The sequence below is a fragment of the Neovison vison genome, chromosome 4, assembly GCF_020171115.1.
Source record: "Neovison vison isolate M4711 chromosome 4, ASM_NN_V1, whole genome shotgun sequence".
In the NCBI taxonomy this organism is placed as follows: domain Eukaryota; kingdom Metazoa; phylum Chordata; class Mammalia; order Carnivora; family Mustelidae; genus Neogale; species Neogale vison.
The window spans coordinates 33,443,302-33,471,134 of NC_058094.1; the positions used below are offsets into that span (position 1 = coordinate 33,443,302).

A 27,833-nucleotide genomic window follows, 5' to 3' on the forward strand; every position below is an offset into this window, starting at 1 on the left:
GTTGAGCTCAGTGAATCCCAAGGAGCCATATATCCTCCTGCTTCAGTGACATTCTACAAACCTCTTTTCTGACAAAAGTTTGAGTTCATGGCAAGTTTGTTTTGGATTGTGTTGCAAGGCATTTCATGATCTCATGCATCTAAAATAAAGAAACCTTTTGAAATCATTCACCCGGACAATTTCAGAAAGGACGTCGTAACCGCCCTCACATCGCATCCTATTTTCCTAGGGTGGTGAGTTGTTTGAAAGGCTTGTAGGAGTTTCATTACGTTTATAATTATTCCTTCCACCCTTACCCAACACCCTTTGATAATAATCGTATTACGTTCTTGGATTTCTTGTTCCTGGCTTGATGGCCAAATCCGGAATTTGAAATTACTGAGGCTTTCTAATTTTTAATCATTTCGATGTGTGTGTAATCTGAGAGCTGAGGAAATCTGGCGATATCTTGCATTTCATTATTGAAAATGACATCCCTGAATTCACATGGGACCGCCTCGTCTCCAAACTCAAAGCTGTCTTCCCAGGCTCTGTCAGCTATTAAAAGTAACAGAAGACCCAAAGTAAACCCGCTTCCACAAACAGGGGAAAGTCTAGAGGAGAGGACTTGAAGCACGGGTAGTTTCAGAAGCTTCAAGAATGTGAGAACCCAGCCTCTCTCCATCTCTCCTTCATGTCCTCCATGTTGGCTCTGTTCACTTAAGAGCCATGTGGTTTGCATGGCTCCCAGAAGCCTCTTGTTTATAGTCTTTCACAAGGTCCCCATCTGTTCCACCTAACAGAAGATCCGCTCTCACGGGGCACAGTCAGCCAGCTTGGGACACGTGCCTATCCCTGAACCCATCACCGGTTCTATCAGACTTCATTTGCCATCACCTCCCCAAGCCTCTGTGTACTCTGTTCCCACAACCTACAATGCCTTTCCTCTTCCCACCCCTCATCTATTTATGTCCGTGTCCTCTCTGCCCTGGTTCAAATATCACTTTGTGAATCTTTGATATCTAATTTTCTTCAAGACAAAGTCCACTTTCCCTTTCCTCTAAACTCTGTATCCTCTCTCAAAGGTAGAATTTTCTGTTTTATATATTTTGTCATATACTGAAATGTCTATGTGTGTCACCGTTGGCTCTTGGCTCGGAAGGATAAGAATGTCATTTTTCTTTAACACTTAACCCTCTATCTAACCACCCCTCCACCCCAATGGTCAGTCCTTACAAAGCCAGTATTTGTTAAATAAGTTTGTATGGTATTTCCCATTTTATTAAGGTACATTCACAACCATCACCTTATCTGCTCCTCGAAGAGGGTCTGGAAGGGGAGAAGTATTATCTCAGATTTATGTATGAGAAAACGGAGGACCCCAGACCGTGAGTGATTTAACTGAAGACCTCTAAGCCAGTCAAAAAAAGAAAAAGGAAAAACCTGAGGAAAAACCCAGATCTTTAGAATTACATTACCTGCTGTTTTCCATGAAGACCTTGCTGGTCTGCATTGCATCATTAAAACCTGGAGAAGAGTTGGTATCAAACCGCTTTAGTTTCAAATAGATTCAATGTTTTCACTCTGAACTTTCACACTGTGTCTGCCGATGACTGATTTGTGGGGTGATTTGCTCCTCATATAAAGAATATTTTTACAAGGAAATCCAGATCTGGGGCACCTGGGTGGCTCAGTAGGTTAAGCCCCTGCCTTCGGCCCAGATCATGATCCCAGGGTCCTGGGATCGAGCCCCGCGTCGGGCTCTCTGCTCAGCAGAGAGCTTCCTCTCTCTCTACCTGCCTCTCCGCCTACTTGTGATCTCTGTCTGTCAAATAAATAAATAAAATCTTTAAAAACAAAACAAAACAAATAAACAACAACAACAAAAAAAACCCAAGGAAATCCAGATCAAGTGGTTCTTTCTTCCGTGGGTATTATCATTGTTGCTGTAGGGGTTTCTGTGTGTGTGTAAGTGTGTGTGTGTGTGTGTGTGTCTTGGGACTGACACGTTCGTCTTCAAGGGAAGGGATAAGATGGATTTCCTCCCCTGCAAAGCGGCTTTTCTTATGAAGGAAAACAGACGTTTAAACTCCAAGACTTTGGCTTCTGACGGCTCAGACCCCCAGGCTCCGGGCGCAGCACCCCGAGGCGGGAGCGGTTCGGGCCCGGCCCGTCCCAGCCCGCGGGCACCAGCCCAGCCCTCCCGGGGTGGAGTCCGCCCGCGCCAGTCTATAAACCCGCGAGGGCGCGGGGGCTCCGCGCTCATCCGCGCTTCGGAGCCGGAGCCGGAGCCCAGGGTGCCGACCGTCCTCGGGGACCGTGAGGGAGGACCTACCCCGCAACCCCCCGCCATGGCGGCGCCGTCGCGGCTCCTGATCCGCGGGGGGCGCGTGGTCAACGACGACCTCTCGCAGGTGGCCGACGTGCTGGTGGAGGACGGCGCGGTGCGGGCGATCGGGCGCGACCTGCTGCCCCCCGGGGCCGCGCCCGCCGGCCTGCGGGTGCTCGACGCAGCGGGCAAGCTGGTCCTGCCCGGCGGCATCGACACGCACACGCACATGCAGTTCCCCTTCATGGGCTCGCGGTCCGTGGACGACTTCCACCAGGGCACCAAGGTACCCGCGCCGCCGCGCCCGCCTCTCCGCAGCGCCCCCCCACCAACCCCGCTGCCGCCGCCGCCTGTGCCGCGCGGAGGAGCCGGGGGTTGGGGGGGCCGCTGGAGCGATCCCGGCCGCAGCGACCGACGGCTGGGGAGCCGGTCTTGACCTCCCCTGCGCGCGAGCGCCCTTCCAGGCGCCCCTTCTCGCGGCCATCAGCCCAGCTCAGGCCGAGCCAGACGCCCTTGGCTTCTCCCTTTGGGTCATTGACAAGTTTAAGGCGATCCGGCTTCTCACCCTCATTGCTGCGCGCTCTGGGCTCCACCGCACTCCCCTCCCCACTGTCACTATTCTGTGGAAGTCCACAAGTCTTTCGTAATACCTGTAGAATCTTCTTGTTTTGTGGGCGCTCCCAGCCGTTTTCTCCCCTCGTCCCATCCCCAGCCAAAACCAAAGGAAAAACCCATTCACCCAGTGCCTACTGCCTTGACTTCCAAGTTCACAGCGTGTGCTGGATCGCGGTAAGTCTGGGCAGACTGGATGCCCACCGTGACCACAATCTTTGCCTCCACCCTCCAGTAGAAAAGACACAGCCGTGACCAGAATTTAGAAGAGAAATATTCCAGCATGGTCTCGGAGTACTCACACTGGCCCCAAGGCAAGCTGGCCCCGTCTCTTAACGGGCTTGCCCAGGGGCCATCAAATAGGGATCGGATTCCCGCTGCTTGAGCCCCCCGCAGCTGGGCTGATGGTGCGGGAGTGTCAGTTACCAAACCCAAGGGGGAGAGGCTTGGGTTTCTCTAGACACAAAGGCCTAGAGGCTCTGGTCTATGAAAAGAACCTTAAACGATTCTCCAGAGCTCCTGAAAACAAGATCTGGAGATGAACCTGACTGCCTTACAACTCCATAAAGTTAAAACCCCACTCAGCGCTTTGGCTGAAGCCCGACCCACAGCCTCCTTGAGGCTTGCGTTTTGGAGCTGCAGGGAGGAAAAGGGCTCTTGCCAGAGTGAAAGTACTGCTCTCCTTAAAGCCTAAACACTTGTGTGCGAAACAGATGAGGCTACTTAGTCGTGCAGGCTTTCACGGCGGTTTGGACCATAGTTCCTTTGCTTTACTAACTTCTCTCAAATAGTTTTATTCTCTTCACACACACCCCCCTCCACATTTCTCAGTCATGTCTGATTGACAAGTATGTTGAATAGAAGAACCATTTGACCCAGAGAGAGGGGGCTGGGGCGGGCTGCTCACATCAAGATTTGGAAAGCTTACTCCTAGTTACTAATTATTAACCTTTCCCATCAGGGCAGTGGTCAAAGTCTTTTGTAGGATGTATCATTATCTGTTGTGAAAATCGAATATGCATGTTGCCCTTTTGTTAAAAAGTAAAATTTCCTAAAATTCGGTGAACTTGTTTTTTACATTTTAAATAAAAATTTCAGAGATAAAAGCAATACATGAGTGTACAAAATTGGAAAAAAAATATTATCCGTAATCTCAACACCATGACAGTTGTTTTGGTGTATTGCTTTTATGCTTTCTACTACGCCTTATTTTACCTAATCAAGATTGTATTATGCATGTATGTATGGTTGTGTGTGTATGTGTGTATACTTGTGTATAAAATTTTGTGACCTGTCGTTTGCAGTTACAGTAGACACACTTTCTGTTATCAAGGTTCATCCTTAACAAAGTGCTTTGCTGATGGAGGGGCACTCCTATGATGCCTCTATTTGCCAGGTGCAAAGCTGCTCCTTCTGGCTATCAGTTGCCAGGCCCACTAGCATCACTTCCCTTCATCATCTCCCTTTTTCTCATCTGGATGAGAAAACCAGCCAGGAAGCTGGTTTGAATGTTGTAGAGGAAGAATATTTCCTTCGCTTTCTCAAGATTATCTGTGTGTGCCCCCAAGGCCCTGAAAGGTGGTTCTTAGTCTTCTATCTGCTGTTCTTTGGCCTTTCAGGGATTCCTAGCATGGAGAGATTTACAATTCTAGGCAGGTCTTTGAAGCTTATTATAGTAGTGTAGTCATCAGCATTTGAAAGAACTTAACCACCAGCTGATTCTCTAGGTATTTCCAGACTTAAAGGTTGTCGAACGATTAAAAAACACGGTCTTCAGGAGCTTTCGGTCTTAATTAAACAATATACTCAAAGATGTTAAGGTCAAAGATTTAGGAAAGGCTAAATTCATGTTGAACATTAAACAGTACTCACAAAGACACTGATACAAAAGTCTACTTCAATACTGGTTGGATCCCAGGAGATAACCTTTCCGGCACCCAGAAACAGAGGAGACTCTGTAAAAGGGAACTAGATGGGTAAGTACAGATAAACGTGGTCATTAAAGTATCGGCCCAAGTTCTGAAAGGGGACGATTAGGGAGTCACCTTGTCCTCTTTCATAGAATCTTTGCAGTAATCCCCAAGGCAATGTTGGTCGAGTTTCTAGTTCATGGAAATAGAAACAAAGAAGACTTTTGTACATGCTAATGGTGCCATAGATTACACTTGAAAAGTCACATTTATTTTATCCAGGCTCACCACTGCTAGGCCCTGGACTAAACTGTTCATCTGCCAACACTCTCAGGGGCCATTATCTCCTTTTGCAGTTGAGGAAACTGAAATGTAAGTCACCTGCCTAAGGTCACACACCAGTAAGTGACCAAGTGGCTCTTCAAATTCCTTACTGCCCACTATTGGTACAGCTCCTACCCGTCAGGCTCTCTTCCTTTCTGAAACCATTGGGAAAACGTGTGATGTTTCGATGTGTCTGAGTGGCCGATGATGGGATGAAAATACTGGGTAAGTTGCAAAATTGAGCAGTCAGTCATCCTTAAGGAATGCAGTAGCCCTTCCCCTTCCTAAAGCTAGCGGCAGTTAAGGTTATCAAAACAAACACACATCTCAGGTGTTAGGTTTGTGAGGCATTTGTACATACATTTATGGCCACATCATCTCTAAGGATACAGAAATGGGTCCCTTACGTACAGAAAGCTGTAAAGGAAAAATGATATATGATGCTTTCAGGAGATGGGCTCTAAGTGTTGGCTTTCTGCGTGCCCCAGGCTGATCATCTATAACATCTGACATGTAGAAAGGATAGAGTTTGTGATATTCTATTTATTGATCACCAGATTGTGATGTCATCCAGTTTAAGAAATGAAATACACAGGTCAACCAAAGGTTAACATATTTTGTAAATCTCATTTATGGCAGAGGTTGGGTTAAAGCCTGTAATTGATTTACTTAATTATAGGCAAAAGCTTTCTCTCTGATGTAATTAATAGAAATAATTTCTGCTTTAAGGAAATCATATTTCATCTTGTTGGTCTATACTAGATGTACAGTCGTCTTCCAATAATTCAATATCTCTGAGGAAAAACAATGAGATTTTTTTATTCAAATGGAAATTGCGAATTAGAGATAGTTGAAGGAATTATGACTTTGCTTTTGCAAAAAAAGAGACTAAATTACAAAAGCTCAGCTAGTTTTCAAATATATATTTATTAATATTCAGAATATATGCAGCTTGGAGTAGATGGGCTCACATTAAAAATCTGGCAGCATCAGTCTGGCGGAAGGATCTTTTTTTTTTTTTTAATTGGGAAAACACACAGAATACTTTTTTGTGTATAGGACAAAAAGTCTTCAAAATTATCAAGAAAGGAAATTACACTTTACTCTGGAGCTTTTTGGTAAAGTGCCATCAAGATGATTACTTATAATAAGGCAGTGGAAGGTATGTGATTAAGCATGCATTTGTGGCATATTTATAGAATTTCTTCACCTTGTAGGAGAACTGCACTTGTGAAAACTTGATCACAAGCCAAATCCCTTTCTCTGTTGCTTGCAGGAGCTCTGAGCTGGGCTTCAGAGGCTATGTGGGCTTGATGAAGTTCTAGAACCTAGGTGAGGTTCGGTGGGCTGAGGTCCGGAGCCGATGACCAAGAAAGAATTCTTGAGACATCTTTGGTGCAAAAAGGTGGTTTATTAGAGCACGGGGACAGGACCCGTGGGCAGGCAGAGATGCTGCTGCCCCGAGTTGTGAGGGTAGGCGTGTTATATACCTTGCAGTTGGGGGGAGGTGGTGAAGGGATGGGAGATTTCGACAGAGCTCTCACGTGCTAAGGTGGGCCTACAAGGTGCCGGGGGGAGTCCTTGCCCTTATGGCTTGATCAATGTCGTTTTTAGGTCAGGCATTAACATCAAGATAGTTGGGAGATTCTTAGTGGGGTATTACGACCCTGCTATCATTTACATTCCCTTCTACTTCAGTCTCCTCCAGTTTATAGTGAGGAGGGGGACATTAGGGCTTCAGGAAATGAGAGTTATTTGCCTCTGGAAATTTGTGCTATTGATAAGGTAACCTCCCTGTTTAGATCTCCAGGATATCTGTAGAGCAAGGGAGATTCCTGTTCTGCAGGATTGCGATCCCTGCAAGTTAACTATTTATCGTTTTATGGCGGTCAGGGGTGCCTGAGGAACACTACACATATGGAGGGGAGCGGGTGAAGAGGGGGTGCAAGGCGCCAACTTCTGCTCTGTCCTCAGCCAGCCTCCTGCTCCCTCATCAGGCTGACTGTGTGACCTTGGGCAAATCACTTCTTCTCTCAGGGTTAACATTATCTTGTCTATATAATGACACATCTGTCAGAAGAACAACTTCAATTAATGTTGGCAGTCCTGGAAACAATATATACTATTCATTATCCAGATCTATAGGAAAATGCTGGAGCATTATAATTGCGCAATATATATTCGTTTCCTTTTTTAAAAAAGGAAAAGCCAGTTGCATGTAAAGAAAATAATATTTAAATCATATATTTTAACATTCTTAAACATTTTAACATTTTGCTTCCTGTATTTTCATGCTTTTCTTTCTGGGGGGCATATAAACATTTTCTGCTAAATTTTGCATACTCTTCAGAGATAGCCTTGTTCATCACACATTTGTCCAGGACCTTGACTGTCATTGGAGAATGAGATTTCCATGGCCCCATTATCCTCACGGAGGTTGAGTCTCAGAGATTTCTCTCTGGTTTTGGTGTCTCTGTGCATCAGGCTACTATTTCTGCCTGTCTGAGGATATCACAACCTGGTTGTCCCACAAGCACTTTGAACTCAGGATTTTCCAAACGAAATTCATTCTTCCTTCCTTCCTTCCTAATGTGCTACTCATTTTTTCATCAGTTTCACAAACTGTTAATAGCTGCCCCTCCCATCTTCTCAGTGGTGGACATTTTGGTGGTTTCCAGGTTTTTTGGTTTTTTTTGGTTTCCAGGTTTTTTGGTTTTTTTGTTTGTTTGTTTTGTTTAGTTTTGTTTTGTTTGTTTGTATAACAATGTTGGGACAAAAATTATTGCATAGATTCTTGATAATTGACTTAGAAATCACCCCTTAGGGTGAAATGATGGGACCGAAGAGTATTAGATCAGTCTTAAAAGAGTTTAATACATACATGCAGACTCTTCCGTTTGTGCTCCAATGGGCAATACATTATAATCCTCATTTCACTGAATCCTAGCTAATTGTACTGCCTTAAAAAAAAAATCAGCGCCAATTTAATTGGAAAAACATAGAATTTCTTAATGTTTTTAAACAAGCATTTCTTTCCTTATTGGTGAAGCTGAGTTTTGAATGTTCTTGTTGTGCTAATCGTTTGCCTGTTCCAGCTCTAAGAGTTTATAATTCTATGATTGCCTTGAGTGGCTCTTTACTGATTACAGAGTTAATCTTTGCACTCATCAGAGGAAGAAAAAAAAAAACTCCAAGGTTAATTTGAAACAATTTGATATTACATAGGGTCCTACTGAGGATGTTGTGTGCTAGGAATTCTTTCACAGAACTTTACAAAATCTGGGGCGTCTTCTTTCAGTTTTCTTACTTGAGTTCTCTGTGTTTTTCAGTTCCACTGCTTGTTCCCTCCCTCATTTGCCTGGGCCAGGTGTTTTTAATGTCCAAAAAAGGTGGTGTAGAAATCAAGGTTTTCATGATGCTACTGTTGGGAGGAAAATAATTTTCCTCTAGCCTCTTGGGTGTGGTTACTAAGGCATGCAAATTAACAGACAAAAGACAGATTAACAAGAGAAAAGACAGGTCTTTAAATTTCACACACCTGTGAGTTCACAGAAAAATGTGCCTCAAGGGACCATTAAAATTTGGGGTTTATATGCCACCCTGACAGGGGAGAAGAAGGGGGAGAAGGGCACTTATGGGAAAACAAATGACTTTTAGGAAATACCCATGAGATCCTAAGAGAATAGGTGGGAGACATGAGAGTTTGTGACAAGGTCTGTTGAGGCACGGTACAGGTTTCTAGTCTCAGGTGTTAAGAGCCAATCTTCCATGGTGGCGAAACTTCCAGAAGGGGATTTATTACAGTTGAATTCTTTGGGGAGGCTTTGCTTTTAGGCAGATAAGGAAGTTCACAAACACACACACACACACACACACCCCACACACACACACACTCGCGCGCGTGGTTATTCTTAAATACCTTCAGCTCAAAAAGATTTTTATGCCACAGTGGCATACTCTGGACCTTGTCACTGCCATCTAATATGGAATGGTTTTAAACTAAGTATTGTTCAAGTTGATGGTTGGGTGATATTATTTCAGTCAACAAATATTTCTTGGTAACCCACTAAGTGGCAGCCATTGTGATTGGGCTCTTAGAGTTGAAAAACTTTGTTTCAAAACTTGGTTTGAAAACTCAAACAAAACTTTGTTTGGTGGTCTTTGTTCCCAATGGCAGACAGGCTAGAGACACATGGGGCTCTAATTTATGTTGGCTTTAATAATAAAGTATATACAGTAGACTTTTGGACTTGTGGGCTTAATTTAGATGACTGTGACTATTTTTGAGTGAAAACTTAAGGTCTGGCATTTTCCCTTTTGCAAGGTCCCCTGTCCTAATGGCTTGCTGCCACTCAGGCTGTTTCTGAGCACGTTATTTGGGTGATAAGTGAGCAACTACCCAGAGTCTACTGCTCACTTCCACTTTGTGCTTTTCCTATCACATGTCAAGTAACAAACTGAGGGAGGGCTCTTCAAGTCTTCAGTTATGTTTTGTTGCATCCAGTAGAGAAGTTGTTTTCATGGTGGTCATGAGTTCCCAAATTCTAGGGATCTGTTCACATATAAAAACAAAGATCTTAAAAGTTGTTTAAAGTAAAACAAACTGCAATCTGGAAAAAAAAAATCATTTGAGACAAATATGGATTCCAATCTGTTGTATTACCAATCCTGGCTAACGCTGAATAGGTAATAGGCTTTGGACAAAACTGACTACTTGGTTTTCCTATGCTCTTGGAGTATACATTACACATTAACCTTTTCCTAGAAGGAACCAGGAAATTACGTGGCCAGGGCTAGCAATATTTTGAAGAAATGACATGCCACATCAACATGCGAGTTACACTGCTTTCTTATTTTCTGTTGGAAAAGTGAACTGTCGCCCTCCGCCCGCAAGAACGACAACCAGCCTGGTATGGTGTTAATGCTTCGTCTCTTTATTTCGACAACTTCCTTAGCTTATATGTGTCAGGGTGACCAATAAGGGGCCAAACAATGGGGAGAGCCAATGAGAGTCCTGTTACTATGCTGATTAAATTTGAAACAGCCAATGACTATGTCCTCCTTTAGGCGGGCTTCACCAGAAAGTTTGTTGTTCACTTGCAGCGTATTTTGCTGGCAGTGAGCCAAGCGCCATCGTGTAATGGCGGGGACTTTCCCGGCCGGAGGCGGTCCCCGACAATGAACCATCAGAATCACTCCAGCTTATAGCTATTGGGGGAAATTAATTGATCCCTCCCTTTCTTTCTCCCGTTAAAGAACAAAAATTCAGTTGCGTAAACTTGAAGATCTTGTTGTCTTTATTAAGTGATTCTGAAACCAGGCAACATCCCTTCTGGCAAGTAGAAAGAAGCTCCAAGCAGTTTACAAAACGGAAGGTTTTTATAAGAAGGAGAGTGGGGCAGGAAAGTCACTAGCAAAAGAGAAGAAAGGAATTGTTCCGTGAATGGTCAGTTTTCCCGAGGGGGAGGGACATGGGGTCTTATCATGCAGATGATCTCATCTTACTTTGGGGGATGGAGAGGGCCCATGTGACGGATTACCTCATTGGTGCCGACCAGAAAAATTTCTGACTACGTTTCTGAGGGAGGTTGAAACTACAGTTTGATTAGGTATTAAGCCCTGTTTCGATGACTTGGCCTAGCATAAGTGATTCCATCTTGGGACTGTGATTTTTTTTTTTAACATTCCCTTAAACATTTAAAGAACCTTTATGTACCAGGCACTGTAGTGGGCACAAGACAGACAGAGATGAAACTATATCCATCCAATCAGGATCTCTGAGGGTAGGATAAATTTCCCTAGACGATGCTGGTGTGCAGCCAAGGTTAAGGTCACTGAACCCACGTAGAAGAGAGACTGGGGAGGGAAGAACAGAAGTAAGCTCTTTCCTATCTCTCTAAGTGAGGTAGAAAGGAGCTCAGAGCTCTCCAAGGAGAGGGAGGGACAACGTCACTGGAGTGGGGTGAATGGGTTGGGAGGGAGGTGACGCAAGAGCAATTGGAAGGGCCAGCTGAAGTTTAGCCTTATGGGATGTGTAATAATTGTCTCTTCTCCATCCTAAGAGCAAAGGGAAATCAGTGTAAGATTGACAGTGGCGAGCATGGCCAGGGACAAGGTGACAGTGAAGAAGCTACTGCCTTAGTCCAGTTGGGGGATGTAGATGGCGCTGGGCAGCAGAGGTAAAGACACAGGAAGGAGAGAGATTCATGGAATATGTAGAAGGCAGCCCACGGGGGTTGGGGGAGAGCTGGGCTTCCCAGTGGGTTGGATCTGGGAATGTCGAGAAAAGAGAGAAATGTCAAGGGTGACTCCTCAGTCTGGTTTGAAGAGTTGGATGGACAATGGTGTGGCTAATATGTCAGAGTCGAGGTGGGGGAGGGCACAAGGAGACAGGCAAATGCGGAGACCATCTTTTACAAAGCTGAATGTGCTTCCAGAGTTGGAACATAAACTGAGATCATGAAGTTTGTTTCCATAAGTCTTAGCAACTATGAGAAAGCTGGGAATTCAGTCCAGGGGTTCTCCCTAAGGCTCAAATATCCTCTTGGATTTCTTTCTGCTTCACTTGGGTTCACTGATCAGGTCCTATGATTGATTATAAGGAGACCAAGTCACTTGTTTTAGGATGAGCTTAGAAATGAAAACTTGGTGACCCCATCAAAAGGAAGACGATGCTTGAGCTGCTTTCCGTAATGATTTACAACCTAATACATTCTTAAGTAGAATCTTGTGTTATATAATATTGTGACCCTGCTTGTTGGTTGGTGTTTATCTCAATTTATGTTCTATCCCATTTGTATCTGATACAGCACTTGCTCTCCCCACCCCCAAAAGAAGGCTTTAGATAAATTGGAAGGTTTTTCAAGGGAGAGCAGCCAAAGTAATTAGGAGCTGAAAGAACTGATTTATGAGCCAAGATTAGATAAGGTAAATACATTTTATTTGGCTATCTGACAAATAAAAGTGGAATGAAGTTAATCAGCAGTAAAAAAAACAAAGGAAACAATCCAGGTTCACCCAGAAATATGAGAGAAATTTTCACCCTTTACTGGTTCTCCCTCCCCTACCTAACTCTCCTCATTCCTCAAATGTTAGGTAAGCCCTGAAGATCGTTTGTGAAGTGAACCCCAAAGGGCCCTTCCTTATGCATCTTCTAGGGCCACATTATTCCAGTGGTGATTGTCAGAGATGGACATCAACGGAGCTGTATGAGACTGTGTTTCGTTTGTGACTTTCCAGTTGACGGTCTGGTGGGATTTGTTTGGCTTTGGAAGGCATTTGATGTCCCGAGTGCCTCATTCACTTTATCAACTTCTGCATTTCTCAGAGGAGTGATTCACTCCTGACCTGGGGCAACTGGCTAGAAATGAGATCCCAGACATGGCAGAGGGGCAGAGGGTTGATGCCCAGAGTAGGTGAAGGTAAGACTTAGCCCTCAGAGCTGCACACTCCTCCGTGTCACCTGGGGGTCATTCGACATCTCTGAGCCCCAACATCTTCAGCTGTGAAGTAAAAACCATCTCTACCTCACCAGACTGCAGCAAGGCTTGGTTAAATGATCTAATGGGTAGAGGATGCTTAATCCAGGCCTGGGCACTTACAGGCTCTTCTTTGAAGAGGTCAGTACCTCCTGGGAGGAACATGTCTCCTTGACATTGTCTTTGGGATTACAGATCCGTTGCTCTGGTGTGTGGCTCCCCAGATCCCGTGGGAGGAAGGGGATGTCTTAGGTCTTGAAATAATATCTGGGTATTTGAGATAACTTTGGGGAGTGAATGGACCCTGGGTAACCAAAGGGACAGGAGAGAAGGGGGTGGAAGGAGGTTCAAAGGAGGCTGGGGAATAGTCGGTAGCTGGAAGCTGGCCCCAGGGTGGTGAGTAGCTCATGCCCCCCTGGTTTGTTTTCCATGCATCTGCCCATACCCTCTCCCATTCAGTAGAGCTTCTGTGTTCTGGTGTTGAGCAGAGCAGAGGGAGGAAGGGCATGGAGGAGAAACAGGACAAAAAGAAACAAAGGAGAGGTGAGTGGCAGTTCTCTTGTCCCTTTCCTGCTCCCAGAGAATTAGGGAGGCGGAGCAGGTGTGATAAATCCTGATTTGGGAGCTTGCAAATTGTAGCCCCAGGAATTTCGATCTGCTATCGTTTTTAGAAGATGGCCCTTTGACTATGACATCTGCAGTCTGGCGAGAAGACCAGCAGCCGTCCATACCCTCAGGACCCCTCTGGCATCCTCTCCAAGGTGACTGCCCTAACCTTCTCCTGCCCTTGATGGCTCCTCAGCGTCAGGTCTGTGTTTGTCTCTGTGCACAGACACGCAGAGCAGATGTGTGCCCAGGCACCGCACACGCAGGGTGTTCCACACCACACTCCTGCTGCCTCTCCATGCCAGAGCTGCTGCCTCCTCTGTCTCCTTGTCTGCCACTGTCAGTCATCACAGTCAGAATCTGTTCATCGAGTCCTGCCGCCCAGGCAGACGGTGCAGCCTTCTTCTTGTTGGAACCAGTGCTTTGAATCAGCCCTAGTCTAGGTCTGAGTTCTGCCCTTTCCCACCTTCTGCCAAGCTGCTGGCTTTTCCTCATGGGCCCTTCCTCAAAGTGACTCTGTGCTGTTGGCTGTTCCTCAGAGCACAGGGCTCTGGAACCTGATGACCTGATTCCGGTCCCGCTTTGGTCAAGTTATGTAAGAGTGCTCTGCTGGGTCTCCTCAGCTTCCAAATGGGGCTAATCATATTCCCTACTGCAGATCTGATGAGATGAGTCCAAAAGTTAGAGCATCTGGAACATCAGAATTGTTCCCGGCACATAGTAAGTGCTCATTGCACGTTAGATAGCGCTATGCTGTTGGCCACTTCATGTGTGTGTCCGTATGCTAATTTCAATCTACACTTAGTCTGGTCTGTTTATTCTTCCCTCCTCTGAATTCCCAGTGGTCTTTCCTGGGGACCTCATCTAAGGAGCTTAGCAATCTTTACTTCCCCTTGGCAATTTCTATACCACCAGTTCTTGTAGGAGTATACTTGCCACCCGTTACTACAAACTGATTGTTTTACTATAATGATTCATTCATATTTCCATCTCCACCTCCAGACTACAGACCTAACTACAGACCCACGCGGAGAACTTTTGTCTGATTATTTGTGGCCCTTCCCACCCCCTCTCACTCCATCTTGTGGCTTACATGTGGTAGACCTTTTTTTTTTTTATTAGTAACAGTTTCATGAAGATATAATTTGTATATAACACAATTTAGCCATTTAAGCTATATCTTAATAGTGGTTTTTGGTATATTCCTGGAATTGGGCAACCATCACCACAATCAGTGTTAGAACATTTTATCCAAAAGGAAAGTAGGTTCACCATTAGCTGTCATCTCAACTCAACCCTTCCAACCCAAGGCCACTACTGCCCTACCTACAGTCTCTGTGGATTTGCCGCTTCTGAAGGTTTCATACAAATGGAATCAGCTTGTGATCCTCTGTGACTGGCTTCTTGCACTCAGTGTAACATGTTCAAGTTTCATCCACAGCCCGTGCCAATGTTTCCTTCTTCTGGCTGAATAAGATTCCGTAGCGTTCCTCTACCGCATTTTGTTATCCAGGCGGCAGTTCATGGACATTTGAGTTGTTTCTACTTTTGGACTATAATGAATAATGCTGCTTCTGAAGATTTGTATACAGGTTTTTGTGTGGAAATGTTTACAATTCTCTGGGTTACATGCCTAGGATTGGACTTCCTGGCTCAGGTAACTGAGGTTAGGTAACTCCATGTTTTAACTTTCTGAAAAACTGCTTTCCAAAGTGGTTGTGCCATCTTTTTTTTTTATTTCCATCAGCAGTGTATCTGGTTTGCCCACCTCCTGAATGTGGAAGACTTTTAATATGGAAAGAATGGAAAGAATAGTTCTTTCAGCTTGATTTTATAGTTCAGTAGACACTAAAAAAGTACTTTCTTCTAACTCTTTAATTAACAGCACGTGCTATTAGAAAAATGCCCTTCGTCCTCAAGGGATGTCTGTGATGTACTGGGTAGATACTTTAAGAAGGAAGAAGGCAAGAAGATTAATTTGCATTCAAATAAAAATATAGAGCCTGAGGGTGTTTTTTTTTCCTAGTATTGTCTTTACTGTAGTGAACCAACAGGGATTTCTTAAGAAACGTAGAAAGGTATTGTTTGCCAGGAATGGGGCAATGTTATCTAAAGGTAGAGACAAAGCATGTGATCCTATATAAAAAAATTTTTGAGAGCAAAAAGAACTGGAGTGGGGCCAAGTGACTTAGAAAAAATAAAAATCTATTGAAGTAAGCAAGAATAGAGCTAGTAAACCAGGTGGGACATGGGATCTCTCCGTGTATCTGGGCAGCTTCGCAGGGAGGGAGATGGGTGTACAGACAGAGGGACCTAGGATAGGGGCTGGTGGGCTTCTCAGCTGGTAAGCATGGACTCTGAGCTTCCAGCCCTGGAATCAGTCGGCCTCCTTGGTCAGTGCCCAGCATGAGCATCCCTCTCTGCTCTGTTTTCCTCACCTACCTTGTTTGACCACAACAGTTAAAAGCACATTAATACCTCGTGATTTTAGTTTAAGTAAAATCAATTTCAGTAATTCGTCAAGGACACTTAATTAAGAACTTACTTAGCTTACTTTTAAAATTAATTGTAACATTTTTTTTTTAAGATTTTTATTTATTTATTTGAGAGAGAGAGACAGTGAGAGAGAGCATGAGCGAGGAGAAGGTCAGAGAGCGAAGCAGACTCGTTAACATATACGATAATATACCAAGGAAAATAAAAGTTGAGCCAGATCACATGGGGCCTTGTAGACCATGTTAAGAAGACTCAACTTCATTCCAGGGGTGGTACAAAGCATTCAGTTTTAACCTTTGGAGTCAAGTGGTCACATTTGTGCTTTGGAGTGTGCTTCTACTTGCCTCGAGGATTTCATATTGGATGAAGTGGAAGCAAAACTTGAGATACAAAGATCAAGGAGAAGAATGATAAGAGGTTGAAGGAAGACCAGAGCCGTGGGGACAAATTACAGGGACCAGTCATGAGTTAAGGAAAGACAAAGGTCACCAGTTGGCTGTGAGGAATGAAGGTGACACCGGCACTATGTGAGTCTGTGTGGAGCATGAGGCCACTAGAGATGCAATTCACTAAGACCGATGCTCATGAAAAGAGACTTCACAATAACGAATATAATTTTCTAGAGAAGAAGAACTTTTGTGTCTTCCCCATTTTTTTAAAAAAAGATTTTATTTATTTATTTGACAGAGATCACAAGTAGGCAGAGAGGCAGGCAGAGAGAGAGGAGGAAGCAGGCTTCCTGCTGAGCAGAGAGCCCAATATGAAGCTTGATCCCAGGACACTGAGATTGTGACCTGAGCCGAAGGCAGAGGCTTTAACCCACTGAGCCAGCCAGGCGCCCCATGTCCCTCTGGGTCTTCTAAACAGACAGCATCTGTGCAATTTCCTGGACCCCTCAAGCTTTCCCTGGGGCTTGCAAATGTATAGCGATCAAGGAGATAAATGACTCAGCTAGAAAATTGTTGCTAACCTGTTGAAACCCTCTTTTGATTCCAGGCTGCCCTGGCGGGAGGCACCACCATGATCATTGATTTCGCCATTCCTCAGAAGGGCGCTTCCCTCCTCCAGGCCTTTGAGACCTGGCGGAGCTGGGCTGACCCCAAAGTGTGCTGCGACTACAGCCTTCACGTGGCGGTGACATGGTGGAGTGACCAGGTGAACCACAGGGTGATGGTGGAGGGGGGTGGCTGAGGGAGGGGGCGGCCCTGAGGGGGAGGGAGCGGGGACAACACTTCTTCCTTTTAGTTCCCTAGCCCTTGCTCTGTGCCAGATCAAGAAACTGGTCATGTTGGGGCGCCTGGGTGGCTCAGTTGGTTGAGCAACTGCCTTCGGCTCAGGTCATGGTCCTGGAGTCCCGGGATGGAGTCCCGCATCGGGCTCCCAGCTCCATGGGGAGTCTGCTTCTCCCTCTGACCTTCTCGCTCTCACGTTCTCTCTCATTGTCTCTCTCTCAAAATAAATAAATAAAATCTTTAAAAAAAAAAAAAAAGGAAAGAAACTGGCCATGTCAAAACATAAGAAGTTGGTGATAATCAGTTGCTTCCTGGGTGACTGGAAGTCAGAATTAGAGGGACGACTTTTCCTTGCATATTCTTTTTGTACCTTTTGAATTTGGATCCTGTGAAGTATTATCAACTTGAAAAACTAAAAAAAAAAAAAAAAAAAAAATTTAAAGCATATAAAGATGATAGGCTACATCCTTTATACTCATTCACAATAGCCTTTCCTCATAGGTAATCCATGAATTGTAAAATCTTTAGCTGTAATTTTTAAAAGTACTGAACTTCTCAATTTTTAACACCTCCAGGTTCTTTCAAGCAGTATTTTCCCACAGAGTAGAACTTTTATTAGAAATGTTTAATATCTGGAGAAAGAACAAAGAAGGGACAGACCAGGCATGTTTTGAAGGCTAACTCCCAGCTGTGTGCTAACCTGGTGCCCTTCCTGCTCTGTTCTCTAATATGAACACGGGATCGGATGGTTTCATGGCAGAGCTGAAACCAGCCCTCCGTATCTGCTAACCATTTAGGCCGTGGCAAAAAGGACAACAGAATTCAGAAAGAACAGATAATTTTGAGAGATGTTAAAATACATTTATTTCTGCTCATAAAAAACATGCATGTGTACTTTGGAAGAAATTTTTACTTGAATCTCGATTGCCAGCATGTGTTTCCATGTTGGACTTAATTCAGAAATCCTTTTACCAGAAAGGGTTCACAAGGGTGACTTTATTTGAAGTTACCATGTAACTTGTGTCCGCACTTACCCCCAGAAGTTGGGCTTCAGGCACCAAATTAATGTAAAACAAATAATTAATCTTTAACTGATAGTTTCTCAAACATAATAGCAAGGTTTAGAGTCCACAGCAAAAGTTACTTTTTCTCCCAAAACACCATTCTAAGTGATGCATCTAATCTCTTTTCTGTTTTTAGGGTCTTCTTGCTTTTCCCCTTTCTCCCTGCCTTCCTCCTTTCCTCCTTCTCGCCTTCCTCCCACTCGTATTTTATAACATAGAGCAAAGTTGAAGATGTTGCCTTTTCCAGTGTTTCTCACACTTCAATACGCAAATGGTTACCTGGTAAAATTGGTAAAACCCGGATTATGTTCCGTTAATATATCCATTTGCCAGGGCTGTTGTACAGACTGAGAGGCTTCAACAACAGAAACCTAGTGTCTCGCCATTCTGGAGACTCAAAGTTTGAGATCAGGCTATTGGAAGGGTTGTTTCCTACCGGGGCCTGTGAGGGAGAGTCCCGTGCAGGCCTCAGCCCGGCTTCTCGTGGTTGGCAGGTAATCTTGGGTGTTCTGTGATTTGTAGAAGCGCCGCCCCAGCCCCTGCCCTCGTCCTCACCTGGCATTCTCCTGTGTGCCTGTCTGTGTCCAATGTCCCCTTTTTATGTGTCTTGGATTGGGGCCTCCCCCACAACGTCATCGTCACCGATGTGATCTGCGACGCCTCCCTTTCCAAATAAGGTCCCATTTTGAGGCACTAGGGATTAGGTCTTCAACATATGAATTTTAGAGGGTGCACAAATCAACCCATAGTAGCAGGTCTGGGGTGGGACCTGAGAATCTGCATTTCCATCCAACTCCCAGGTGATGCCCATGTTGCTGGTTCAGGTACCACACTTTTAGAGTAGCAAGGTCTAAGCCACAGCACCTGCATGTGCTAACAGTGTAACAGTGTTTAAGGCTTTTTTTTTTTTTTTTTTTTGGGGACTATAAAAATAACAGACTCATGGTAGAAAAAGTTAAAAAAAAAAAAAAAGGAAAAGCCACCAAAAAACCCATAACACAATATTTCATGTTGTTTCGGGTGGCCACTCTGCAGCCGGCATTGTTCTCAAACTTGGCTGTGGACTAGCTCTGCAAAGCCCCTGCTCTCATGGGGCTGAAATTCTAGTGGGGGAAGCCATGAAAAAGTAGATAGTTAGTATGCAGGGTGATAAAGCACCACAGAGAAAAGTAAGAGAAATAGGAAGGGGGTATATAGTGACAGAAGTGAGTACTCTGATGGAATAGAATCATCTGCCAGGGCGCCTGGGTGGCTCAGTGGGTTAAGCCTCTGCCTTTGGCTCAGGTCATGGTCTCAGGGTCCTGGGACTGAGCTCCTCATGGGGCTCTCTGCTCAGCAGGGAACCTGCTTCCCCCTCTCTCTGCCTCTCTGCCTACTTGTGATCTCTCTCTGTGTCAAATTAATAAATAAAATCTTAAAAAAAGAAAAGAATCATCCATTAACATCACTGATTCATTAGAAAAAGATTGCATTGTTTTATTTTGCACTTTTTATTCAGATTTTTTTATTTATTTGACAGACAGAGATCACAAGTAGGCAGAGAGGCAGGCAGAGAGAGGAAGAAGCAGGCTCTCTGCTGAGCAGAGAGCCTGATGCACGGCTCCATCCCAGGACCTGAGCCGAAGGCAGAGGCTTTAACCCACTGAGCCACCCAGGCACCCCTTATTTTGCACTTCTTAATCAGCAGAAAGGTTAACATTTTTTTCATGTTTATTTGTCATTTGTGTTTCCTGTTTGAACTGCTGGTAGTATTTTTCACCTGGAACGTTCAAGACTTTTTCTTAGTAAATTGGCAGATAACAACTAAGAGTAATCGTCCTATGCCTAGAACATGTGTTGGATGTGTGTGTGTGTGTGTGTGAGTGTGTGTGTGTGTGTGTGTATGAACATATAGAAATTCAAGTAACTTTCTTTGGTCAAATGTACCAATTTTTTCTTTGAAGTTTTAAGTTTTCATCGGGACTTGAATTGGACCTGAAAGGTAGTGACTTGACCTTGTTTGGCTCTTACCTTGGGCACACCTGAAGGCTCCTGACGATTCCAGTCCCTTCAGAGTCTCTCACTTGCCTCAAGCTTCGGGTGGCTCAGTGGTGCCCTTCTCTCCTCCTACATAACGCCCATCCTGAGGCTTTCAGATCTGAGCCCAAAGCCCTACCTCGCTTTAGCTTTGAGTCCTCCTTGAGACTTGATTGCTCCTGTGGCTGCCAAGTGACTTTGTTTTCATTTTCTAAAATAATTTCTTCCCATCAGGAGCTAGATGCCAAGAACTCTATGTCTAAGTGAAGAAATGAAGTACTTTGGGGTGAAACTGAACTCTTTCATGATTTAAGATTATCTTACCAACAGCACCAGTTGAATTGAGGTCTAGCCTGGGGGAAGGATCAGGGCTTTAACTGCATTTTTTTTTTAAGAATTTAACTCTTGTCCTTATTTTACTGAATTCCCTTCTGAATGCAACATTTTGAAGGTGGAAGAGAATACTGACATTGTTATGTAAATTAAAGCATGGCATATTGTGTGTGTGTGTGTGTGTGTGTGCGTGCGTGTGTCTGTCATTCCCTTCTAGGTGAAAGAAGAAATGAAAATCCTTGCCCAAGACAAAGGTGTGAACTCCTTCAAGATGTTTATGGCCTATAAAGACCTGTACATGGTGAGGGATGAGGAGCTGTACGCTGCCTTCTCGCAGTGCAAGGAAATCGGGGCGATTGCTCAGGTCCATGCAGAAAATGGAGACCTGATTGCTGAGGTGAGCATTTGCCCCCCAGAGCTTCACCATGAATGAAAGGGCCGTAGCTTGAGCTAAAGACAATGGGGCCCAAGTAGGTGAACTCATTCCGTGCCCCTGGGAGAATGGACATATTCAGGTGGTGTAGACATTGGAGTGAAGATTTCCCTTTTTCAAATCAGCTATCAGATCTCAAACTTGTTTCTCAAACAAATACTTTTCTTTGTGTATCCCAGCACTTTTTTTTTTTTTTTTTAGTAGCTCCGCCTGCTGGTTCAGAATGCCAAAGTGCGGACATGAGTAGGATCTGATGACGTAAGCAGTGCAGTGTTAAGGGCTGCTTAAAGCCCCACTCTTTTCAGAAACTGGGTATTAAAATGTGCTCTGGAGGAATCTAGATGGTATTTCTTTCTCATATGAGTTCCATTATTAATGCCCAAAGGATACACTATCTGCAAGATTTAAAGAGCTGTCTCTTACCCTTTATATTAGCTGATTTTTTTTTCCCTCTCCCTAGGCTCAGCTCCCATTAAAGTCAGGGGGAGTGAGACTGGGTGGCCAGAAGGCAATCAGGATCCTGGGAAGCAAGCAAGAGCTATAAACTCAAGCAAACCAGACTTTTAAGTGGACTTCTCCACTTCCTAGCTAGGTGACACCCAGCAGGCCATTTTCCCACTCCAAGTGTTGACTTCCTACTTCTTTTGTAAGGAAGAAATAACATTCCGGAGTAGGAAAATGTCTCTTCTGATATCATTCAGTGGGTGGGACAGAGGGCAGTGAAGACTGTGATTCAGTAAAAAGCACAACTGCTTACATAATGTCGTATGAGTCACTTCAACAATATTAGGAATTCAAATATTTGGTTTTATTTTATTTTGTATTGAACCAGTAATAAGAATATGATTCGAATTAACCTCCTATTTTTTCCAGCTTTTCAATCAAAATAATTTAATTATGAAATATGTGAATGAAAAACTAACACATACCAAATATTATGTTTATGTGTTTAATTTATGTTTTCCAGGGTGCATGGGTGGCTCGGTGGGTTAAAGTTTCTGCCTTCGGCTCAGGTCATGGTCCCAGGGTCCTGGGATCCAGCCCCACATTGGGCTCTCTGCTCAGCAAGGAGCCTGCTTCTTCCCACCCGCCCATCCCTTCCACCACCTGCCTCTCTGCCTACTTGTGATCTCTGTCTGTCAAATAAATAAGTAAAATCTTTGAAAAAAAATTAGGTTTGCCAAATACACACACTGTATACACACACACACATACACACACAGACCTCTGCACCTAACAGGTCTGAAAGCCTGGCTGTGTATTTAATTCACAGTAAGGTAATAGTACATGTCATTAATAGACCTTCCTTGCATATATGTGTCTGTTTCCACTGTCTTTTTAGGGAGCAAAGAAGATGCTGGCCTTGGGAATAACAGGGCCCGAAGGCCATGAACTGTGTCGCCCGGAAGCAGTGGAGGCGGAGGCCACGCTGAGAGCCATCACCATCGCCAGTGCGGTGAACTGCCCTCTCTACATCGTGCACGTGATGAGCAAGTCTGCAGCCAAGGTCATAGCAGACGCAAGGAGAGATGGTAATTCCTGAGCGAGAAGCTCGCCTGTAACTCAGTAGTAGCTAAAGAGGGAAGTAAATCGTCCACAGTTCCTGCTTTGCTTATGAGAAAGTTGCATGGGGGTGAGGTTGGAGGGGAGGGAGTGCCTGGGTGACTCAGTCGGTTAAGTGTCTGCCTTCTGCTCAGGTCATAATCCCAGGGTCCTGGGAGCTGAGTTGGGCCCTCTGCTCAGCAGGAAGTCTGTTTCTCCCTCTCCCTCTTCCTGCTGCTCCCCCAGATTGTGCTGTCTCTCTTTCTCTCTGTCAAATAAATGAATAAAATCTTTAAAATAAATAAATAAGTAAATAAATATCACAAGAAGTTACCTTTATTACAAAAAAAAAAAAGCGTACTTGCATTTCCATAGCTTGTCTTCCTTCTTTCTCATTAGCATCCTTTCTGTTTTCTTGCACATTATGCATGTCTAGTTGTGCCCTCCTTTCTGCTTGTCTCTTAGGCATCTCCACTCTCCTCTTAGTACCTGAATCGGGATGGCGCAAGGTACACAGGGGGTGCTCAACCAATTTCCTTCAAATTGAGTTGATTTGTCCCATAGCTTCTTGGGTATTAGAGCTATTAAAGCAATTATCCAGATAGTATTTTTATGACAATTAGTTTAAGATTTTAAAACCAAAGTCCCCCGCCCTCCCCCCACCCATAAAATATAATAGACCCTCCTAGGATGCGCTAATATCATCGCACTTTTAAAGATCAGGAAATCAGAAATAGTCTTTTAAATCACCGTGGCTCCTTGTTTTCTTTTTAAACTGAAACTGATTGAACTTCTAAAATATGGATTATAAAAATGATGAAATTAGATTTGGCATGTCTTTAATTCACACTAAGATTAATTTTGTCAAAATCGCTTCTTCTTGCATGAAGTTTCAAGAAGCATTTTGTGCAAGTCAAATGTGTTTTTAAAACATCGCTATCTTGTGTTCAGAGTAAACTCAGTTTTATACAGGAGCCAAGAAGGGCTTACTACCAACCATCTCTGGTTACTTCTCCCCTCTCCCTTTCCCCAGTAATATAATTTCAGTATAAAAGAGCACAGCGGTTCAAAAAGAAAATACTGCAATTTTAAAGTTACAGTATTCATTTCAGCCACCAGGTGGCGCTGTTGTCAACTCTGTGGAATGGGAGGTTGTATAATTATTTGCTTTGTAAATCATGTCCCGTGTCCTACAGCCTGTCAGTCAGGTCCATAATGTCAGAATATGATTTAAGAAATAGCAAAGTCAGCAGAAACTGGCAGTCTTAACCCACATCAAGCTACTATTTTGACAGTCCTGTCAGGAAACAGTTTGTTGATCTTAAGTATTAAATTTTTACTGGGGTAGAATTCCATTAGGTACAGAGTAAAAGTCTGGAGAAGGTTTTGGAATAAATCATGGGCAGAAAACTATTAAACATGAGTATGGACATTTTAATTTTTTTTTTTTTATTTGACAGAGAGATCACAAGTAGGCAGAGAGGCAGGAGGAAGCAGGCTCCCCGCTGAGCCGAGAGCCCGATGCAGGGCTCGATCCCAGGAGCCTGAGATCATGACCTGAGCTGAAGGCAGAGGCTTTAACCCACTGAGCCACCCAGGCGCCCCTGGACATTTTAATTTTATTTTAAATTTTAAATTAAATTTTTTAAAAGATTTTATTTATTTCTTTGACAGAGAGAGATCACAAGTAGGCAGAGAGACAAGCGGGGGTGGGGGGGAGCAGGCTCCCTGCTGAGCAGAGAGCCTGTAGTGCAGGATGGTGAGATCATGACCTGAGCCAAGGGCAGAGGCTTTCACTCACTGAGCCATGCAGGCGCCCCTGAATTTTATTTTTTGAATACGTAAAGAATTTACATGGTCCAAAATTCAAAATTATATATTAAGAAAAAAGGATTCTCAGAGAAGTCTTACTTCCTTCCCTAGCAACTTCTTCCTCTACCCCATTAGTAATTATTTTTATTCATTTATTTCTGGCCTATCTTTATAAAGTTTCTCTTTATGAAAAAATACATGCATATTCTTATTTCTCTTTCTTTACTACTTGAAAGATAAAATAGTGTATCTCATGTTCTGTATTTGGCTTTTCTTTCTACTTGAAAATACGTCTTAAAGTCGTTCATGTGAGGTCTAGAGTTTCTCCATTGTTTCCTACGGGTGCGGTGGGCCTCTGGATTTGTTCAGCTGGTCCCCTAGTGATGGATACTTGGGCTGTTTCAGTCTCTAGCTTTTACGTATAAAATCACAGTGATGGCCTTGAACCTGTGCTGTTTTATGTGAAACGTGTATTCGTTTTCTATCACTACTGTAAACATTGCCACAAATTTAGTGGTTTAAGACACACAAATGTATTCTCTTACAGTTCTGGAGGTCAGAGGGCTAACCCACATCTTACTGGGCCAAAACCAAGTTACTGTTCTTTTCCTGGAGGCTCTAGGGGGAGAATCCCTTTCCTTGCCTTTCTGAGCTTCTAGAGACCACCTGCATTCCTGGCTCACATTTCCCTTGCTCTGTCTCCAAAGCTGCAGGGGTGGGTGGAGAAAATTCGCATTATTCTGCTCTCCTCTTCTGGCCCTCTCTTCTGCTTTAGGACAGTAGGGTTACACTGAGCCCTCCCAGTTAAGCCAGGATAAAGCCCCTATCTCAAGGTTCTTAATTTAATCACATCTGTAAAGTCCTTTTTGCCACGTAAGAGCACGTGGCCACAGCTTGTGGGGATGAGGACGTGGCCGTCTTTGGGGCACCGTTATTCTGTCTGCCACGGAAGAAGATCCTCGCCTCGGGGTAGAATCCTCAAAGTGGGACTGCTGGTTCAAAGGGTAAATGCATACAGGCTTTTTGGATATTGCCAAATCCTTTTCCAAAGGGGCTGTAAATAGGAAATATTTAAAATATCAGCCCAAATCTTCCAGTCGATTCAGACTTACTGTAGTGACTTGTGAAAATGCTCTAAGGGGCCATGTCAGAGGCCACAGAGGTCCAGGGTAAATTGGCATAAGAGCTTTCCCACGCCTGGCATGTGAACTCTCACACGTGATCAAGCAGGAACCTGAAGGGAGTAGGGGGTGGGCTGGGCATAAACGGTGCCAGACTGTTCCCATGGTGACTGTATCCGCCAACCCAGGGGCAGATCCCTGGAGAGTGTAGAGTGACAAGAGCTGGGGGACCACATTGATCTTTTTGCTCATTCATTATCTAACATGACTTCTGAACATGAACAAGCAATACACCTCTATTCATCGTTACCGTGTTTAAATAAGAAACAGTTCAGCTTTACAGGTTTGTGATGTGCACACGTCCTATCTATAAATCCTTTGCCAGCCCATTCTATCATCAGAGCCTTTAACGACCAGAGTGTGGTCCCTAGAGTGTGGTGTCAGCATCCCATGAGAGCTCGTTAGAAATGCAGAACCTTGGACCCCATCCCGGACCCACTGACTCAGAAGGTGCACTTAAACTAGAACCCCAGGTGATTCATATGAATATTAAAGCTTGAGAATCTCTGCTCCAGGAAGCACAAAAGGGATCCAATTATTAATTCTTTAGTGTAGTAGCCTAGCAATACAATGCTATTAAGTTCAATATTATTGTTGAATTGCCAACCATCTACTCAAAAGAGAACAGCATCGTCGTTGATGATTACGTAACAACCAACATTATTTGTTGAGTACTTAATGTGTGCCTGGCACATATTTTAATAGGTCTTATATCATTTCTTGTTTTACTATATATTATGTTTTTAGTGCATTTTAATATATGTTAAATTTTTAAATTGTCATAACAACGCTCAAGTCAAGTTTTACCAGTTTGGGGACTGATGAAATTGAGACTTGGGAAAGTTTGGTATATTAAGCCCAAGATCACTTACTGGTAGGTGCTAAACCTGGAATTCAAGCCCACATCTGTGTGGTCCCCAAATTCCAATTTTTTCCATTACTCTCCACTCTGTTCAAGAAAAAATTAGTTTACAGAGTTAAGAAATGCAGATATCAAGTTTGTATTTAATTGGCTTTGGTCTTTAGCCTTACATTTTAAATTTTTCTTAAAGCATTATCAACATTTTGTTATTTTTTATTATTCTTGAAAGAGAAACACACGGTTGGAGTGATGTCACCAAGATGGCGGCTTAGGTCGGTCCTGACTTTGCTCCCCCTCACAGGAGCAGCCTAACATCTATTCATGTGTAAGATACCACTGAGAGAATCCCAGAACCCAGGGCTGAGGCTGAGGTACCCCCTGCACCTCAGAGACCAAGACAGACTGGATTAGGAGGGTAAGAGAAGTGACTACACAGTGACCACATTGCCCCTCCCCCAGGCCAGTGCAGCAACACGAGTAGAGATCTCCCTTGAGGCTCTGGTTCCTCCTGTGGGAAGAGAGAACCCAGGGGGAGAGCCAGCCTCCCTCAGCATTGTGGGTCACTTTGGGAAGCCTCGGCTCTGATCTGACATCATGAGGAATTCAGGGGAACCCACAGAGCTTAACCACTGGGCCTCTGACTGTAGGGAAGAAGGGAAGGGCAGCAACAACCAGCACACAGATCTTGACAGAGAGTTCACACCTGCAGTGCCCAAGTAGTAATCCCAGACAGCAGCTTTGATGACCTGTGGAACCAAGCTGGGGGCACATTCTGACCAGAGGACTCTGTCAGGGGGCAGGTCGGCCCAGTTCGGGTCCCTAAACCGGGAGTTTTGCTGACCCTCGAGCTCGGTTTGCTCATGCACAGGCAAGGAGCTGAGTCAGGGCCCCAGCTGCTGCGGGAGTGCCTTCTGACTCCATCGGACAGGAAGCATTGGCGACGATTCCAGAAGCTCTGTGGCCCAGCAGTGCTCACGCACAGAGACAGACAGCTAGAGCCAAACACACAGAGCACAGCCAGCAGTAGGCACAGAGGCCCCCATGCTGTGCAGAGGCAGGGGATTCATTCATAGCCAAGGCTGACTGTTACTCCTGGCCCCTGCCAACCCGAGAGCCTGTTTGGGAAACTGAGAAGAGCCCGGAGCCTCACTTGGGTAAGGAACCAAACCAGCCATCCCTCTGCCCCAGTCCCTGTCCTCAGACCTCAAACGGTTGCCTCAGTCAAAAATAGACCATAACAGCAGGTCCCACCCGCCCAAAGACATCACCAGCAGACACACTCTGAGACCCGAACTGAGCCAACTGGTGAATGTTTCTGCCAAATTACCCAAACGTGAAGACACAAACCTAAGAAATCAAGGATCGCAAAAACAATCAGGTAAATACGATTCCACCAGAGGAAGCTACTCAAGCTCCAGTAACCAACCTATGCGCTGCCCACGGACAGTTCGGAATAATCCCCGTAAGGGAGTTTAGTGATCGACCAGCAAGAGACAACCACATGAAATTAGGAACAAGAGGCATGAACAAAGCGAGAAGTTTGACAAGGAAGTAGTAACCATCAAATAGTATCCAGTCAAAACCCTAGAAGGCTCAGAGTTCAAAAAATACAGTAACTGAACCG

General features: G+C 44.4%; 1 protein-coding gene across 4 annotated transcripts in view; it reads left to right on the plus strand.

Annotated features, from left to right (window-relative positions):
• Nucleotides 1–2,330: 2,330 nt before the first annotated feature.
• The window catches only part of DPYS (dihydropyrimidinase), a 77,991-nt gene continuing 52,488 nt past the window's right edge, over nucleotides 2,331–27,833 (plus strand). For 2 of the 4 annotated variants that reach the window (XM_044245108.1, XM_044245109.1), the window contains exons 1-4: nucleotides 2,331–2,594; nucleotides 16,731–16,889; nucleotides 20,597–20,776; nucleotides 22,155–22,344. In XM_044245108.1, coding sequence (XP_044101043.1) covers nucleotides 2,331–2,594; nucleotides 16,731–16,889; nucleotides 20,597–20,776; nucleotides 22,155–22,344 — 793 coding nt within the window. Of the gene's footprint in view, nucleotides 2,595–4,810; nucleotides 4,897–15,968; nucleotides 16,262–16,730; nucleotides 16,890–20,596; nucleotides 20,777–22,154; nucleotides 22,345–27,833 lie in introns of those variants that run through there. The other 2 variants (XM_044245110.1, XM_044245111.1) reach the window with 2 other exon arrangements.